The sequence below is a fragment of the Choloepus didactylus genome, chromosome 13 (genome assembly GCF_015220235.1).
Source record: "Choloepus didactylus isolate mChoDid1 chromosome 13, mChoDid1.pri, whole genome shotgun sequence".
Classification (NCBI taxonomy): Eukaryota; Metazoa; Chordata; class Mammalia; order Pilosa; family Megalonychidae; genus Choloepus; species Choloepus didactylus.
Genome location: NC_051319.1, coordinates 29,018,775 through 29,037,243, shown reverse-complemented (window position 1 = coordinate 29,037,243; position 18,469 = coordinate 29,018,775). Strand labels below are relative to the sequence as shown.

General features: G+C 35.2%; 1 protein-coding gene across 3 annotated transcripts; it reads left to right on the top strand.

Moving 5' to 3' along the window:
• Positions 1 to 1,536: 1,536 nt before the first annotated feature.
• ARRDC3 (arrestin domain containing 3) lies at positions 1,537 to 15,668 on the top strand. Of its 3 annotated transcripts, none has more exons than XR_005211385.1 (8): positions 1,537 to 2,053; positions 5,886 to 5,967; positions 7,848 to 7,995; positions 9,006 to 9,108; positions 9,449 to 9,705; positions 10,048 to 10,210; positions 10,438 to 10,630; positions 12,962 to 15,668. XR_005211385.1 is itself a non-coding variant. In XM_037801482.1 (8 exons), the coding sequence occupies exons 1-8, from the start codon at positions 1,774 to 1,776 to the stop codon at positions 13,016 to 13,018; spliced, it is 1,245 nt and encodes a 414-aa protein (XP_037657410.1). In that variant the 5' UTR covers positions 1,537 to 1,773; the 3' UTR covers positions 13,019 to 15,668. The 3 variants fall into 3 exon arrangements, 2 of the variants coding, with proteins under 2 accessions (XP_037657410.1, XP_037657411.1); XM_037801482.1 differs by having other exon boundaries at positions 10,476 to 10,630; XM_037801483.1 differs by lacking the exon at positions 7,848 to 7,995 and having other exon boundaries at positions 1,994 to 2,053; positions 10,476 to 10,630.
• Positions 15,669 to 18,469: the final 2,801 nt, after the last annotated feature.

Sequence of the window (18,469 nt, the reverse complement as noted above, 5' to 3'; positions counted from 1 at the left end):
AGAATGCTAAGTCCAAGATATTAGACAACTAAAATCCAACTAAATAAAATTTAGTTTCTTCAGAAAAAAAAAAAAAAAAACAAGATCTATGAGTTAAGTTTATTGTGACTCACAGGCTCAAACTTTACAAATAATAGTACTCAAAAGAATCTAAAATGTTTAGAGGTGGGCAGTCAAAAATCTTCTAAAGTTTATTTGGTCAAATATACATAGTTCCAGATTCATATTTTTTCTTTCTATATTTCTCTCTTAATAAGCAATTCTGTTTACTGTCAATAATTCGGATGAGTTCATGTTGTTATGCTTTGAATCCTAGTGTGATATTGTCAGTGTTGACATCTTTTTCTTACCAAATATTCACAATAAAAAGGAAGAAATGTACTGATCTTTAAGATGTATTCTGAGAATTATTGTGTTGAACAGTCCAAGACTCTCAGCCGAAACTCAAAATTAAAGCTTTACAGAATCAAGCCCATTTAAATACCAGACCATGCTTTTTAAAAGCCATCTTATGTGCTACACTAATTTCTAACAAAGATTTTTCGATCCTGTTGTAACCAATATGTCAGCTGAACTACCATGTCATGCTGCCTTTTATAAGGTGGTACTTTTTAAGGCCGAGTTCTATTCTTACACCTCGGGACACAGGATCAGCAATCATGTCACACTCTGAAAATCTGGCCGTAGGTGGTGTCTTTAAAAAGGACTTTTTCTTCCTTCGAGGAAGTGGTCAAGCCTTTTTCTCCTGGTGTCATCATGGAAACAACTTAGTTGGTTTTCATTGCTATCTAATTAAGAGATGGAGGAGAAAGCAGTTGAGAAGAAAGCAAGCACTACTGATTAAATTATACTTGATTCTCTTGGTCTTTATAGTATTCGCTTTTTCGATCTCTTTGGCCTCGACTGAGCTCATTTCCCCCTACCTTCAATGCACTGGTTTAAAATATATATATATATCCAAGCCAAGAATGTTCTTGTCTATGAACAATATTTCTTGTCTGGTTTACGTTTTATTTTGAAATTCGTTAGGTTATACTCGGCAATCAGCCGCTTGCCCAACCGGTTTCTCCCCTTCCCCCAATCTCCCTTCACACATCCCTTTTTCCTCCTCCCATCCAGGCAGCTGGCAAAACCCTGCAGTGCCGGTAACGCATGCTTCGGGCTGGTCACTCAGCAATTTATCCTTACTTGGCTTTGCTAACAGCTCCCCACCCAACCCTTGTCCCCTAGTGCCCCCTCTGCCATTATCTTTCTATTAGAGTGTGCTCGGTAAGGGGCTCGAGTTAGCACGTCGAGGGTTTACGGTAACCTGTCTACCAATAGGAGCCCACAATGAAGAGAAGTCAGGTTCAGCGTTCCAACAGCCCCAGTGTCTTCCCCCAGCTCTACACCTACTGTACCCGTGCGCGAGCGAGCCAGGGAGCGAGCAAGGTCCGGGAGGGGGCGCGCAGGGAGGGCGAACAGCAGCCGCGGCGTGCGCGTGCGCACTGGGGTTGTTTTTCACAAAGCTGCTCTTAAAGTGAGCTGGCAGCTACCAGCCGCCCGTCTTTGTACGGAGACCGCTGAGACGAGCAGGAACGCGAAGGACCAGCCTCTGCCGCCTTGACTTCTAAAGAAATCTCAATGAACTGTTTGTAAAGAATCACTGATCCTGCCTGCAAGCTTTTGCACGGCAGAGACATCGATCAGTGTTAAGTGAAGATCTCATTTTATATGCGATCTTGACTTTTTTTTTTGTCTTACATTATATTTTTATAGATTTTTGTTAAAAACATGGTGCTGGGAAAGGTTAAGTGTTTGACAATAAGCTTTGACTGTCTTAATGACAGTAACGTCCCTGTGTATTCTAGTGGGGATACAGTCTCAGGAAGGGTGAATTTAGAAGTTACAGGAGAAATCAGAGTAAAATCTCTTAAAATTCATGCAAGAGGACATGCGAAAGTACGCTGGACTGAATCTAGAAATGCCGGCTCCAATACTGCCTACACACAGAATTATACTGAAGAAGTAGAATATTTCAACCATAAAGACATCTTAATTGGGCACGAAAGAGGTAAGTTTTTATGTAATTCAAAAGTCATTAATTCCGTTTTCTATGGAAAGGTATTTTTACGATTTTTCTATGTAATTTACCCCTAACATAGACAGTGTGATAAAGGTTAGCAAAGTTGGAGGATTTGGATTCTCCTTGACATTCATCGTGTTTTCAGCCGTAATGCATGCAAGCATCTGCAAAGTGACTGCAAACTGCACTTATTCAACTACCTCTAGTACCAGGGTTGGTCTGTGCCATACGCACTTGCAGTCCATTTGCACCTTACTTATGATTTTTCCATAAATCTGATTCAGTAATTTTACTAGTATGTTTTCAAATTAATTGCTAAAAGCTGCACTCCAGTATTAGATTTCCCCCTTTTACTTTGCAGCCTGAGCTCTAAAAACTGAGTTTCACTGGAGAGATGGAATAACATTAAGAGGGTAATAGGAGTATTTCATTTTTAATATTGACACGCAAAAGACTTGAAAGAATTGATCGTTGTTATTTGGGAAAGGGTTTCCCGTGGCTATTTTGACATATGGTCTCAACACCCCACGTGTTTTTCCCTATTCTTTGCAATTCCTTTAGAAATTTACATCGAGCATTTTTTTTTATTTTAAAGGGCAGTGTCTAACATTATGATAGGTTTCAAGTCAGTTTTAGAAGCCATTTAAGGTCAGTAATTTTCTTTTCTGAACATCATTTCTAACTTTGGAGCGTACATTCAATGAAACCAGTGCCAGTCAAATGGAATTGAAAAGTATTCGGCATATGGGATTTGATTTTTGGTTAGAAAAGAGAGCTAAAGGGTTACCAAAGGGAGAAGGGGTCCTGAGATTTCCAATCTATTGTTTAAATGGTTACATCGTGGAAATACAGGAGACTCTAAGGTTGTTTTTCTAAGTTTCCACCCTTTGTTAGAAGCGGTTCAATCCTGTTTCGGACCAGTTCTGGGGGGTGGTGAGGAGGGGCGCTCGTTCTGCTCTCAGCAGATTGGTTACACGCGTCAGGTGGTGGCGATGACTTAATTCCTAGCCCAAGAAGAATATAATGTTAAAACTGGTTATGTAATTTTTGTGCTTCTCTTTTAATGCAGTATTTAGTTAAAATGCTGACGAGTTGTTCAGAAAGAATAGGGGCACATTTTATATTTTTTTAAAACATAAATTCCTGGGGAAAGCGCTAATTGACCTAAGGCCAGTGTGGAAATGATGATTTGAGTCACGGCATTAATGGTTTTTTTTTAAATATTAAGAAGCAATCAATTCTGTAATAGGGTTTTCGTAATTATACTAGGTAATTTGCATCTTGAAACATTTTCTCTTTAATCTTTCCAAGCATTAAGACTGATATAATATATAAATGCCTAATGACAGTCCTGTTATTTGTTGAAAAGCAGACACATGAGTTTGTGTGTGTGAACCTTTCGGGAGGGAGATTGCAGCTTTTATAAAATGGATGAGAAGAAACAAAGGTTTCCTTTAAGGAGTTGAGACTTATGATGGAGGAAAAATAGAAAAAAATGAGCTGTGGGGACAAATGCAATTTCATTAGTTGTTCCACAATTTCATGGTAAAGAAACTATTTGTCCCGCAACCCTCGAGACCTGCAAAGCTTGGACGAGCTCTTATCCTAGAATAGTTTCAATGACTTAAAACTGGGACCTCTCAAACTAGCCTGGTAACTGAAGCCCCGCCTCGTGCGGTCCGCGATAGGCGGAACCCGGTTTGTTAGCCTGTTGCTAAGGCGATGCCAGGCGTTGATTGGATTGGGTGCGGGCGGGTGAGGAGAGTATGTTCGTGCCGGCAGGGGCGAGGCTTAGAACCGGCGTGCGCCGGTAAAGGTGCCTCTAAAGCGACCGCCTCCGCCCTTACTTGCACCCCTCCCGGGGCTTCTGAAGGCGCACGGGGCCCTTGTCACGTCTCTGGCGTCCCTCACCCTGTCCTGCTTGGGTCCACCGAAAGAAACGAATTCAGTCTTCACAGAATAGATGGGAGGTACTATTGGCTTTACAGGTGCCTAATGGCTCCGGACGCAACTTTAGCTGGAAATCCTATTCCGGAGGAAACTTGGGTGGGGAGAACAGCAGGGTCCTATTTTCCGGGTGAAAGGTGTTTTCCTCAGCCATTCACCAGACCCGCTACCTTGATGTGACCTGAGAAAAGAGATAACCAAGGCTGGCCGGTATAAGTAAAAGTGATTCTTATATCGAAATCTGGGTGGGGGATTCGGCGAGAGTATCCCGTGTCCCCCCATCCCTATTGTTTCCCAGTGGTCTCGTCCCAGTTTCCCTCGCCTATGTAAAGGTGTCAGGGTGGCCCGAGCCAGATCGAACCGGTCGCGGGCTGGGGCGTGTAAAGCGGAAGCGTCGGGCGCCCTCGCCCCGCCCTCATCTAGCGGCCTAGGCTGCGCGGGCGCGAGCGCCGCGCAACGTATGCCGTATGTATAGCGCGGCGCGCGGGCGGCGGCGGCGCGCGGGCGGCCGGCTAGGATCTGCTCGCGCCGGTTTAGGCCGGTCCTCTCCTGCTCCGGTCTAGTTCTTGATTGACAGCTCGGCACTTGTTTACCACGGTGCTGCCGCCGCCGCCGCCGCTCTTCTCAGTGAGACTGCTGAGCTGGCACAAAAAGGGAGCGAGAAGGGAAGAAAGGGAGAGGAAGGCAAACTTTGGGCAGCTTCGAAGGAAGATTATTTAAATGGTCCCCAGCTCACCAGCCGGTTTTCGGTGCTGAAATCCTTTCAGATATCACAGGGATTTGTACAGGGATGAGGAAAATAGTATTTAGATGTAAGAGAATCACCATGGCTTTTGAATAAAAGTGTCGACATGTAGGTGTTTTTTTATCTTTTGCTATAAGAGAAGCATCACGGTTTTTGTGTATATTCAATAGTTTGGTGAAGGAGGGTTAAATGACGGTACGAGTTTTTCCTCTTGTGGCTAATTACAAAGGTTTCTACACCTAAATAAGTCATTTATATAATTGCATTTTCTAGTACAGAACCCTAAAACAAACCCTCCCACCTTTTCGATAATATATTTCTTTATTTTCGTGCCACTTAAAAAATAATGCATTTGACCAAAAGAAATTGGTTTTTAAATAAAGGTCATCCCTTTTCTAGCAATTGGCACAGCCTTACTAGACTTCATTTTTAAAGGATGTGGGACGTTTCCCAGTAAGCAAACACCTTTTAAATCCTATCGTTTATAATTAATAAGGTATATTTTGTAGATTTGCAAAATTTTAACTTGCTAGGAAATAGAGGAAAAGTTGTCATCATGTTAGGTTTGATAAGGAGCTTTTACTTTTAACTATGAAACTGACGTTAAAATCGTTTTGCTTCTCTTTTATTTTTAATCCCATCATTTATTTGATGAAAGGTTTCCTAATGGTTTTGGAATAGTAACATGTATGTCACATCTTTGGTATCACTCCGCCCCCAACTGTCATATTTTTAAAGATTTACATGAACTGTTTTCATTATATACATTATGGCCTTAATATGATAAAGTAAACAGTTGAAGACAAAAATAACATTTTAATATGGTTTGAGACCCAGAACTTTTCACTGATACCAGACTCGGGTACTTTACAGTTTGAGTCCTTCTACATTAAAGAAAAAAAGTCTATGGAGTGTAGGTAGTAATATCCTCGCTTTACAGATCAGGCAACTGTGGATTCTGGATTTTTATCTTACCCCAAGTGATGAAGTTGGGATTAGAACTCTGATCTCTCAGACTCCAAACCTTGTGGCCTTAATCGTTATATGAACATCTTTTAAGCTAAGGCACTGGGAGCAATGTATGAAGGATTAATAAGTTTTTTGCTTTTTTTTTCCTGTTTGTTTCAGATGATGATAATTCTGAAGAAGGCTTCAACACTATTCATTCAGGAAGGCATGAATATGCATTCAGCTTTGAGCTTCCACAGACGTAAGTATTATGAGTAATAGGCATGTTTCATAAATATCCATGGTCAAAAGCATTCTTTTAAAATTAAATATTCTAAATTAAATATTTTTAGTAAAGAAAAAAAACCCTTTTCATTGCTGGATCTTGCTAGAGGAAAACAATATATTAAACATAAGGAGCTATTTTTTGTCTAGCCTGGCAAAATTACAGAAAGCAAAGCTCAATTCTTAGTGCTTTGTCTCAAGGTTTATGTAGTTTTTAAAACAAGGATAGTATTTAAATTAGCAAGTCAGATAGTCAGCACTTTATAAATTCTTAGCTTATTATCAGTTAGCATTAGTAGGAAAAATGTCTCATTCAGTAGTTTCAGTTTATACAAAATAAGTGTTAACACCTTTTCTGCTAATGTTAACCAATAGCAGTAAATCTAGAAGGCAAAAATAATTAGTGATATCCTAAATTTAGAAGTGATGTTCTTCTGATATAAATTCAGTAGCTTCTGTGCAAAGAACTAATGGAAAGGTTATGCCAGAGATATTATGACCTAGACTTAAAAGGAAACACCTATCCGAGATACCCAAATATAAGGCCAAAATCTAGCATGAAAGGAAGAAGGAAAATGGCACATTTTTAATATAACAAAAGATTGGTGGGAGAGATTATACAAACCTTTTCTTAATAATGCCTTTTAACAGATGTTAAAAACCTTCAAGGTAACACTTAATACTGATTGTTCTGGAGGATAAACTTAAATTACGTAAATTTATCAAGTTGTTAATTCTAGTACTTGATTTGTTACGTGTGCATAGAGTTCATAAATGGTATTTTTCACAGTATTCTATTTACCCTATTACCTGAGAACCTCTTTTTGAATATAATATAATGCACTAATCTCCTTTCTGAGGAAAATTTTAAGTCTGTGGATAGAGTAAGGCTAATATTGGGCCTGAATATTAGATAGAAGTAATTTAACTTAAAAAAAAAAAAAAAAGGATCTGTAAACCAAACTTGTTTAAAATAAACTTTATTAGCATAAAGTTTAAGATTTTAAAGTACTACATTTCATGTCTCTGTTATACAAGTTAATTTGAGAGTCTGAAATGCAAAAACTACTTGTAAAAGACCCACTGTATCTCTCATATAAATTTAAGCTAGCACTCTACCTTGTAAATAACTGAAGACAGGACATTTTTCTAATCAAATTACGAAAACAACAATAAATCCACTGAAACAAGACCCACCATAAGTAATAAATCTAGGAAAGTTTAAAACAGTTCTGATTCTTTTGATACAGATCAGTAGGAATATTTCTTTTTCTTTTAAAGCTAGAAAATATGGCCAAAAGAGAATTAGAACATGAATAAACTGGTAAATGTAAAGGCAATTTTTAAGAGGTGCAGAGTTATGAAACATAACTATTCTAGGCCTTTTCTAGACCTTAATTAGTTGCTATTTAAAGAGGTAATAATTCTTAGCCAATGAAAAGTGGAACACTTTAGGGAATTTAATCTCAGTGTTTAACAAGGGTGTAGAATTTCTGAATAGAAATAGTTGAGCCATTCTTAACTGTATTTTAAATTAAATTCTTGGCCTTTTCAAGACATGTTCATTTCTGAACTTTCATAATTTTGCCACTAGCATTGAAAGTAGCCTCTTCTTAGTTCAAAGGGATTTGTATTCTTCTGACTTTTTTAAGCAAAATTTTTATATTTATTATGTGCTGTTATTTGGAGCAAGTTTTCCCCACATTGACTTATCCCTTTGGAAATTTAAAAAATTATATATTTGATACCTCATTAGTACTTAAACAGTACAACATATTAACACTTTTATGCTGACATACTGTATAATTATTAAAAAGAGGTATAAAAGTAATATATTGACCTTTATATTCTACACAGACCACTTGCTACCTCATTCGAAGGCCGACATGGCAGTGTGCGCTATTGGGTGAAAGCCGAATTGCACAGGCCTTGGCTTCTACCAGTAAAATTAAAGAAGGAATTTACAGTCTTTGAGCATATAGATATCAACACTCCTTCATTACTGGTAAGAATTGACTGAATTTTTCATTCTTTTTGGCATATAAAAATTAAAGAAAAACCACTTACGGTATGCAGTCTTTATAATTTTCAAATAATTCTTTTATTTTTAAATTCCACCAATATTAATTTTTTTAAAATGCAATCAAGCATGTACATTAACAAAGAATATGCTCTACTTTCTGGTATTGAATAACTTTTAAGTCAATTTTAAAAGACCAGTACATTGTATGAAATGTCTCTTACTCAGAAGATAAAAGCAATAACGAAAAATAGATCTGTTCCCTGGTTAATTTTAATGAAAGAGGAACAGTAGTATAATTTATTGTAATACAATACCACTTAACTTAAAAATATCAAATTTTAATATTGTACTGCATTGAATTATTCCAATATAGGGAGTTGTCAAATGATGGGGAGAGTATCACTTTCATGAAAAAAACTTAATTTCTTTTTTAAAGAAATCTTTTTTAATTGCATTTAGTCGTGAGATTAATTCAAATTTAACTTAATTTTTAGAAACTTTGGTTTAAGCAAATGATAACATCTTTAAAGCAAATAACTTTATTTAAAGATGAGCAGTTTTCCTTTTTTGCATGTTGATTTTTACATTGTCAAAGAAAGATGTTAACATTTGAGATTATAGCCATGGTGCTTTCTATGCTGCCTTTTTTCAGGCAGTTTAAATGGAATGTGGAAAGGGTTTTTTTTTGTTTATTTGGGGTGTTTGTTTTTAATTACTGTATATGTAAATAATATGGGCTAAAAATAGGGTATGGTGGTTAGTCATGTACCCTTTTCCCTTAATTAAATGGTAATTTTTATACAAAGACAAAAGTAATGGTTTAAATTCAGAAGCAATTAGTTAGTAAAGAAAGTATATTTGGATACAGGGGGAGAAATAACAATGCTGTTTTAATTTTAAATTCTCCGAGAATTTAGGACTATAGTTTACAGCATTCTGGTTTTGTTCCAGTTCATACATTGATCTTTTTCTCTTAATTTATTTTTTTGCAGTCACCCCAAGCAGGCACAAAAGAAAAGACACTCTGTTGCTGGTTCTGTACCTCAGGCCCAATATCCTTAAGTGCCAAAATTGAAAGGAAGGGCTATACCCCTGGTATGTATGAGGTGGATTCCCATAAAAAACAATCGTTTTTCATATAGCTTTTGTGTATACATTCTATAAATTGCTACCAAATGCAAATAATACAGTATTCTTTGGTAAAATAATATAAATTCTGCTTATCCAGTTTCTTTCATAAATTAGAATACCTATAAGGTCTCTTTATTCAGATAGCTACTGTAAATCAATAGTTCATTTTTATAGCTCTAGTTTCTTTCTACTTTGGGACAGTTTTTCATCCATGTAGTCTGCTGAACTTTATATTTATAGCTTTAGCTTAAGTATCTATATTTGTATTTTTTTTTTTAACAGTAGGTATTTTTCCCCTCTCTAGGTGAATCAATTCAGATATTTGCTGAGATTGAGAACTGCTCTTCCCGAATGGTGGTGCCAAAGGCTGCCATTTACCAAACACAAGCCTTCTATGCCAAAGGGAAAATGAAGGAAGTAAAACAGCTTGTGGCTAACTTGCGTGGGGAATCTTTATCATCTGGAAAGACAGAGACATGGAATGGCAAGTTGCTGAAAATTCCACCAGTTTCTCCCTCTATCCTCGACTGTAGTATAATCCGCGTGGAATATTCACTAATGGTATGTGTAACGGATTTTTTTAAGTCGTAAAGTTATGAGGAGTCATTTTGTTTTAAATCCAGCATGTGATTTTTACATTCCATATATAGATGTACATAAATATACACATATATATGTAATATATATATATAAGTCTCTATAAGGTTTGGATTATACTTACTAATTTTACCTTATGTATACAGGACTGTACATAATGGAAAAACTTTTCTTGTACATTATATGTACCCAAGTAAAAAATATGAAATACTTTGGCCACAAGTAACATTAAAACTGGGTTGTTAGTTTTTTAAAAAGGAAGTAGTACTTGTCATTCTAAACCTATTGTCTCCTTTCACTTTTTAGGTATATGTGGATATTCCTGGAGCTATGGATTTATTTCTTAATTTGCCACTTGTCATTGGTACCATTCCTCTACATCCATTCGGTAGCAGAACCTCAAGTGTAAGCAGTCAGTGTAGCATGAATATGAACTGGCTTGGTTTTTCCCTCCCTGAAAGACCTGAAGGTAATATTCATATCTAAGCTCAATTCTTTATGATTCTTATAAAGTACATAATTTTGCTTCTGATATTTTGCAACCCTTTATAAACTTTGATCTTTCCCTAAAAAGGGAGTTAAAATGTGCCCTTATGTAAATGTATGTCTCCCTAATTTTGATCACCAAATATTTATTATTTTATTTTGACATCCCTTTTTAATACCTATTATTCTGTGTATTTTGACATGCATAAGAACGTGCTGTTCGAATTGCGTGTATCTTTTTCCTTCAGCACCACCCAGCTATGCAGAAGTGGTAACAGAGGAACAAAGGCGGAACAATCTTGCACCAGTGAGTGCTTGTGATGATTTTGAGAGAGCACTTCAAGGACCACTGTTTGCATATATCCAGGAGTTTCGATTTTTGCCTCCACCTCTTTATTCTGAGGTAAGCACCAAGCCCTCAAGAATGAAATTGGATGTATCACTTGGGGAATAGCTTTGGAGACTTTTAAAAAATATATTTAGGGTCTTCATTATTGTGATAATAATAGGGGAACAAGTAATTTGCAACAAATAAAAATAACTTCTGAAAATTAGGGTTGTCGGTGTTTACTAGGTTTGATACAGAGTAGCTCTGGTCTCCTATATTATTGGGGAAATAAGGATAATCTAACCTCATGGTGAATTATTTACAATTTTTGAAGGAATAATACAACATTCATCAAGAGAAATTGAAATATCAGTAGAACTGGCATTTTGTAAGCATTAATGTAAATAGCTAGAATTTTCTTATTCATGGGCCTTCTTCTGTTTAATTCTTGCATATTTTAACAGTCATAAGGGAGAATAGCATCTTAAACAACATTCCTACACCATTATATTATTTTCATTCATTTCATATTGATGGTGATTAAGCACTGAGGTCAATAAAATTTGTCCCTTGCTTGGGAAAAGCTCACATACTAGTGATTAAAACAAATTTAGAAGCAAATTATTATCTAACAATGTCATAGGTACACACTTCATTTAAAGAGTAGCTTCCTGCACCTCAGGAATCAGGAGGGTGTCTCTGTGAGGAGATGACTATAAAGATGAATCTTGAAGAATGAGTAGTTCCCAAAGGGTAGGATAGTCCAGGCAGGAAGAGTAGCATGTATAAGGTTGGGGCAGGGAGGAACCCCAGCAGTTTCAGAACAAATTCAGAATGACTGGAGTCCATAGTACATGTAAAACCTAGTATATGTTATGAGGGGCCATGAAGCTGGCCTTGATACCAAAATAATACCAAAATAATTTTTTAAATCACTAGTCAGCTTTTTCTTTTAGTTACTGCAGTTTAGATAATCATTCTAGAATGAAATATTGTTTCCCAGTTAGACTTAAAAAGGATTGCTTTACTGTTCAACAAATTGCTCTTTAAAACAAAAACAAAAACATCATGACTGGAAGAGTTGATTTTCCTTTGGATGTGGTTAATACAATATCCACTTTATTCATTGATTCTAGGATATTCAGAATCGGCTCTTTTGAATTCTTGATTAGACATATTTTTTCCTATCCCATTATTCCAATTCATAAAATTTTCCATTACATGCTAAAAAATGTTCTACCATTTGTTAAAGATTTTGATGCATCACTTTTATTCTGAAATTTCTCTTACTAATTAAATCTTGATTTGAGGCTCCTGGTTATCCAAGGGGTGCATTAAAACAATGGCAATCTAAATATTCATTTTCAAGCCATCATAAAACTCTACCTTCAGATACAAAAAAAAAAAAAGATCTCTACCTTTGTTTAAAATAAAGATGATTAAAAGGATTAAAACTTTCAAAACCCTAAAATAGGCTCAGTTATGATTTAATTTATTAACATTGAGCCACATAGAGGGGAAAAAAATTCTAGATTGTATTAAAACCATTTTAAATTTTCATGTTTTTCTCTTTAAAAGATAGTCACTAAAAGGAAAGAAAGGTTATATGGCTGTTTTTCTTCAAAAAATGTATTTTACCTAATGCTTCTGAAGGACTTTGGATTGTCCCACATTTAAATGTAGGTGGATGGGTCTTGTCCAAAATGAGATCTTTCAATAAAAGAAATGTGTTAAACCTAACAATTTGCCTGCTGTGCCCATTCTCTTTGTGTCTGAGGAGCAACTTTCACAGATGCATGTACATATCAAAGTCATTCTGAGATACAGAAGGTGAGATACAAGCTAGAGTGTTTTGGGTTCAAGCATTGATATTTCCAGAGATAAACTGTATTGTTAGGCTAGGGGTTTCACCCCCATGAGTTATTACCTCTCATAAACACCAAAATCATTGTTATAGACAACTGCATTCTTCCCAAAGCCTAAAGAAGAGATGAATTAATAGAGGGATGGCAGGGATACTTTAAAAAAGGAGAGCATTGCTGTGAAGATGTTCACCATTGTGTATTTGAATCTAAAGTGTTAATAAGTGCTGAGAAAAAAATCACTCTATGATCAGATTTTACTATTAACTTTGTGAGATAGAAGACCATTCAGGCATATCTTTATAAATTTTATTGTTACTCTACTAATTGAATATCAGGCACTTAATACCAGCACCTTTTTTCCCCATAGAGCATTTCAGATATGAAAAGGGAATAATTGGGTGTAACTTGCTACCAAGCTTTATGCTCTATGTATTCTTTCTGATTGCATTTTTCAAATACCACTCAAAATCATAGTCATTTGCTGCATTCTTACAAGACCTTATCAAATAATTTTTTAATTTTTTTTCTCTTTTGTTTATAGATTGATCCAAATCCTGATCAGTCAACAGATGACAGACCATCCTGCCCCTCTCGCTGAAAGAACACTTGGTTAAATCGAGTAGTTGTGGGTTCTGAACTGTATCTGTTCCCAGCTGAGGACAGAGGAAGTATTTTGGAGACACGTTTTCAGAGGAAGTGGAATTGCTTTGCCCAGAAAAATGGCAAATACATGAAACAACCAGTGATCATGCTTTAGAAGCCTATAGCAACATTCTGGGACTGCTCCAACATGCTTGAAGATCTAAGCTTTTCTCCTTTAAAACTGGCACATATTAAGAGCAGTCTTCTTAGCCTATGGTCATACGTGTCAAGACACCACGTTGTAAAAGAGGGGTGATTTCCTTCTTTTGATTTGAAAATTTGCACATGCTCAATGCTTACATTGTGCAGTTCGATGTCACTACAGCTTTTTTTTTTTTTCCATTTATGCCAGACTCTTGATACTCTTTTAAAACTTGTTTGTGTCAGCACAACAAGGAACAAAAGAAAGCTTTGAAAAAACTTTAACATGAAAAAACGCACTGACTTTTTTTTTTTTTAATTTAATATAGCCTGGACTTTACCTGCGTATGCACATGCTCAGAATTGTCCTACTAGGCTGACCATGTATCACCTCTTCAGCTTGGATCCTATTGTGGATTTATTTACAAACATCAAATGCCTTCAAGCCAATACTTCTTGCTGTATGTTTTGCAGCCTACTGTAGTAGATAATGCAGCAGTTATGTGGGAAAAGAGATAAGAGGAGGAAGCTAATAAGAGACATTGTCAAGATTGTATACCTTCTTGGTTTCTTTTAAGAATTTGTTGCCTTTCTACTATAACAGCAAAGCAGCATTTTGTTACTGACTGCCTAAAATCACTTAATCTCAGGTGAACGCATCACTTGCCAAACTGTTGGAATGCTATTTGTATTTTGTTGCACTGTTGAGTTATTTTTTGTTTGGTTGGTTGGTTGGTTGGCTTTTTGGAGAGGGAAATTTGGAAAAGGGACATACACAAAAGTGATAACCCACCCACATTCCCTTTTTATCATTATATACATAAGAAGAAACTAACAGAGCTAAGATTGGAGTAAAAGAAAGGCAGTATGGCAGGCACCAGCAAAGAGTTAAGGGCTGTTGCTCTTAAAAATTATTATTTTTATTATTATTTTTTAAGTATGGAAGTTTTCCAGTCATTGGGGAAAGTGCATTTATTTTTATACAGAGTTACTTAATTACCTCCAAAACACATATGTTGGAAGTCATTTTTGCTGTGGAAAGTATTTTAATGAGCAGGAGTACATTAAATTTATGGTTAGAGAGCTTAATTTATACGTTTGCTCTCCTGCTCAAGCTTGACGGAGCATGAAAACCCAAGTTTATTCCATAGGTGTGTAACTTTAAAATTACAGATACTAGAATGTTTGTTGGGATGATTTTTATATTTTTATGTTTTTTTAAATGCAAATATTTTTTCCCGTTATCTAAAGGACATTTTATTAAACATGAGAAACCACTCACTTTGGGTATATATAGAAAATAGGAAGAGTGAGCACATCAGAAAATTAGTTTATATTAAGGATAACTTACAGTTGGCTCATAAACAAATATACCAGCATTCTAATGACATTTAAAACTACATTTTCCAACTACTAATTTTTCATTTTAAAAGGAATTCAGCTCTGATGTTTTTAATAAAAATCAGCATCTCTGATGTTGCAACATACGTGTAAAATGTAAAATGGGTGTTACATCTATCCTGCCATTTAACCCCCAGTTAATAAAGTGACTGAAAGTAATAGTAACTCTGGCTTGGTGCTTGACCTGGTTAAATACTGTCTTAAAGCTTCACACAAAACAAACAGGCTTTTCCATAAGTGGCCTTTAAGAAAACATGGAAGACAATTCATGTTTAAGAAATGCTAACAGGGTGAAGAAAGCCCAGTGTAAAAATGAATCGCGTTTTAAGTGATTCAATTAAAGGATTTGGGCTCAAGTGTAAAAAAACTAATACTCGATAATAAGGAAATGGGGGTGAAATATTTTTTTATTGTTAAATCATTTTGTGAATGTCCCCCTCAAAAGAAGTTAATGGAATATTTGGCATAAAGGGCATTTGGTGGTTTTATTTCTGTTTTGGGGGGGGAGATTGTCAGAAAATCCCCTTTCTCTCTTACGTTTGACTAGGGAACAATTGTTGATATGCATAGCATTGGAATACTTATTACCATATACTCTTATAAATAACTCATGAAGCAAGAATGACCAATATTCTGCTAATTGGCACTGGGTCACAAAATGTGATAAAATTTTAAATTTATAAAACTTTATCAAATAAAGTTTTATTCTCCCCTTTAAAGTATTTCTTTACTTTCTTATTTAGAAGCATTACTTTACTCTTTTCCTAAATATTGGTCAATTCCTGACATAAGATGTGAGGTTCACAGTTGTATTCCAGTATTCAAGATAGATTTCCTGATTCTTCAATTAGGAAAAGTAAAATCCAAAATGTTAGCAAAACAAAGTGCAATATTAAATGTTTGCTTTATAGAGTATATTCTATGGCTGTTTGTAATTTTTTTTTCCTCTTTTATTTGGTGCTGAATATGTCCTTGTAGGCTCTGTTTTAAGAAAACAAAATGTGGGAAATGATTTAATTTTTCCTATTGCTCTTCCTTGTGGAAAATAAAGTGGTTTTTTTTTTTTTTTCTTTTTTTTTCTTTTTTGTAAAATTGTTTGGAGGTTTATTTGACTCTCTTGATCATGTAAGTCACCATTCAGGAAACATTAACACTACAATTAAATTCTGTTTTAGGCCAGTCTGGATAAGAATTGGTTCTCCATCTCTACTAAAGAAAACTACTGAAGACTTAAAATAATTTTTCTGAATTTTAAAAATAGTAAAAATTCTCTAAATTTCATAGTGATTGGTAAAGTTAGAAGCACTATTGGAATCAAAATTTATCTTTCGGTGTTTATGCACTCACGCATGAGAAGTATTTTTTCTCCCACTTCGCAAATGTATGTACACATATAAAAATAGTGGTACAAAGAGACATTTAGACAAATATATTTTGTACACATTTGTAACCATCTACTTTTACCAAGGTGTACTGTTATTCTTTTCACTCAACTAAGGGCCAACAACTTACAACTTCTTAATACAGTAAAAAATAAAAGTCACAGTGTAGAGGAAATGGAATTAAAGGACTAGAAGAAGATCCCTAGGTTTTGGGTTCTGCAGCTTTAGATTTAGTCTAGAACAAGATACGTTGAGTTTTGGTTTCCTCATCTACAAAGTGTAACTATCTATTCAAAGTCGTTTTCTCCACTGAAGGTGTGAGGTTACAATACAGCTTTTAGGTAAGGAAATCAACTATTACGATAATTGTAAATTCTCCACTTTGCTTCTAAGTTTGCATTAATACAACTAGATCTTGAGTTCAGTACGTATCTCTTTATGTTACGTAAAGGCTACAGTGAGTTACCTTGTTCTGCCTCTGCATTAATTCAGCTACACTTTCAAACTCCCCTTGTTATTTATTATGATTTGTTGAATGACTGCGCTTGGTATTTTTATCAGGACTTTTCATTGTGAGAGAGGGAAAAAGTTCATCTAACTTAAGTAAGAAAAAAAATGAAACAACAATGTATTACTTGGCAATTCCAGAGAAGAACTATATTTTGAGCACTTCTGGATCCAGGAATCTCAGTAGTGCCTTGGGGACACAATTGTCGCATCTTTATTCACTTACCATGTTTCATACTATCATTCTCTTCCATATCAGCCTTATTCTTTCAGGTTAGATGGACCAGGAAATGTGATCCAGCTTCTATAGTTCACAGAAGAAATATTGTCTGGAGTCCCCAAATCACTTTGCAGGAGAGATTCTGATTGGCCAATACCTGGGGCACGTTTCATACCACGTGGAATATTTTTCCCAATAGAGAAACGAGAGAAAAGTCACTACATTTTGCTATTTCAAGTGCCCAAATCAGCAGCAAGGACATCACCTTGGAGTTTGTTAGAAAAGCAGAATATCAGGTCCTATCCCAGAATATTGACCCAGAATTTACCTGCTTACATGCTCCCCAGTGAATTTGTATGTACATTCAAGTTTGAGTAGCTCTTCAGTGCACCATGAGAAAATGAGACAAGAAAACACTGAATAGGGAATTTTCTTTTTATAATCTCAAGCTATAACTAGCTGAACTGAGTATTTGGGGCATTAAGTGAAAATTAACAATGCCATTTTAATCTCAAAGCATATTTATAGTTTGATATTTTTGAGATAAAACATTGTATAACTGGGCAATTATACTTAAGAATTCCTACATCACAATCAGCATTTCTCAAAATTTCCATGACAATGATTATTTTGCCTTTTTATTCTTGATTTAAAAAAAAAAAATCAATATAGAGGGGAGATAAGTTTTTTTCAATTCATGAGAAAAATTTTATTGATAAGAGAAAATTTATTTTGACTTTTGAGGAATGTAGCCTGCAAAATTTTTAAGAAAAAAAACTTTAGGAAAATAACCAAGAGATGTGATACACAAGTAAATACGGAAGGATCACTTCAAATCCAAGACAACTAGTAGTAATTTAAGAATCAAAAAGAACATACCCAACTGGGAATGGAATCAGAATCTCTGTTTCTGTTGCACAGCACAAAGTTAAACATAAGGAGAAATTAGATTTTCAAGCTATCTTCACAGTACTAATAGAAAAAGTCAAGATATATAAAGCAAAAACTTTATAAATTTGTTTTAGGATAGTTTTTAGCATTTGTATGTTAATAATATATGACCTAACGTGATTCAAGGAAAAAAATACCAGACATTTATATTAAAAACTTCTACAGCATAGCTTATTCTCATCGGAAATGGAATTTTGCCACTTCTAAATTCAAGATTAGATTTTATGATTATTACTTCTGGTACTAATGGGTCTTTGGGAACATTAATAAAAACAGTGAGTTAGAGCATCCTTTGTATAACTTAGAGGGCTGTTCATTAGTTACACAGTCTCACCAGTGAACAGAAGGAAGTAAAAGATTCAAATATACTGTCCTAACTTTTAACCTTTTAGGATCATTTTAATTTTGCCAACCCATAGATCTATCTATGACGATACAACTAATGAGAGTCAATGTATTATGCTGTAATTATTTTAGGTGATGGGAATTTTTGCCAAAAAGAAAACCTTTCTGATCGTAATTGAATATAGGAATTTGGACTTATTAAGTAGTTTTTAAACTGAATTAATAGCTTAAATAGTACTATGGATGCAAATTGTTAGAATAAGCAGCCAGTTTCTGCTTTATTTGTTTTATTTTGTTTAGAAGAAATCAGTATTTCCACCTTCTACTGAAATCACACTTTTATAATCTAGACATCTTGACAGGTTTGAATCCCAAGGAGTAGTACTCAAGATGTTTAGAATAATAGGAAAATAACAGGAAACTAAGATACAGCATATGCATCAGGCAAACAAACAATATG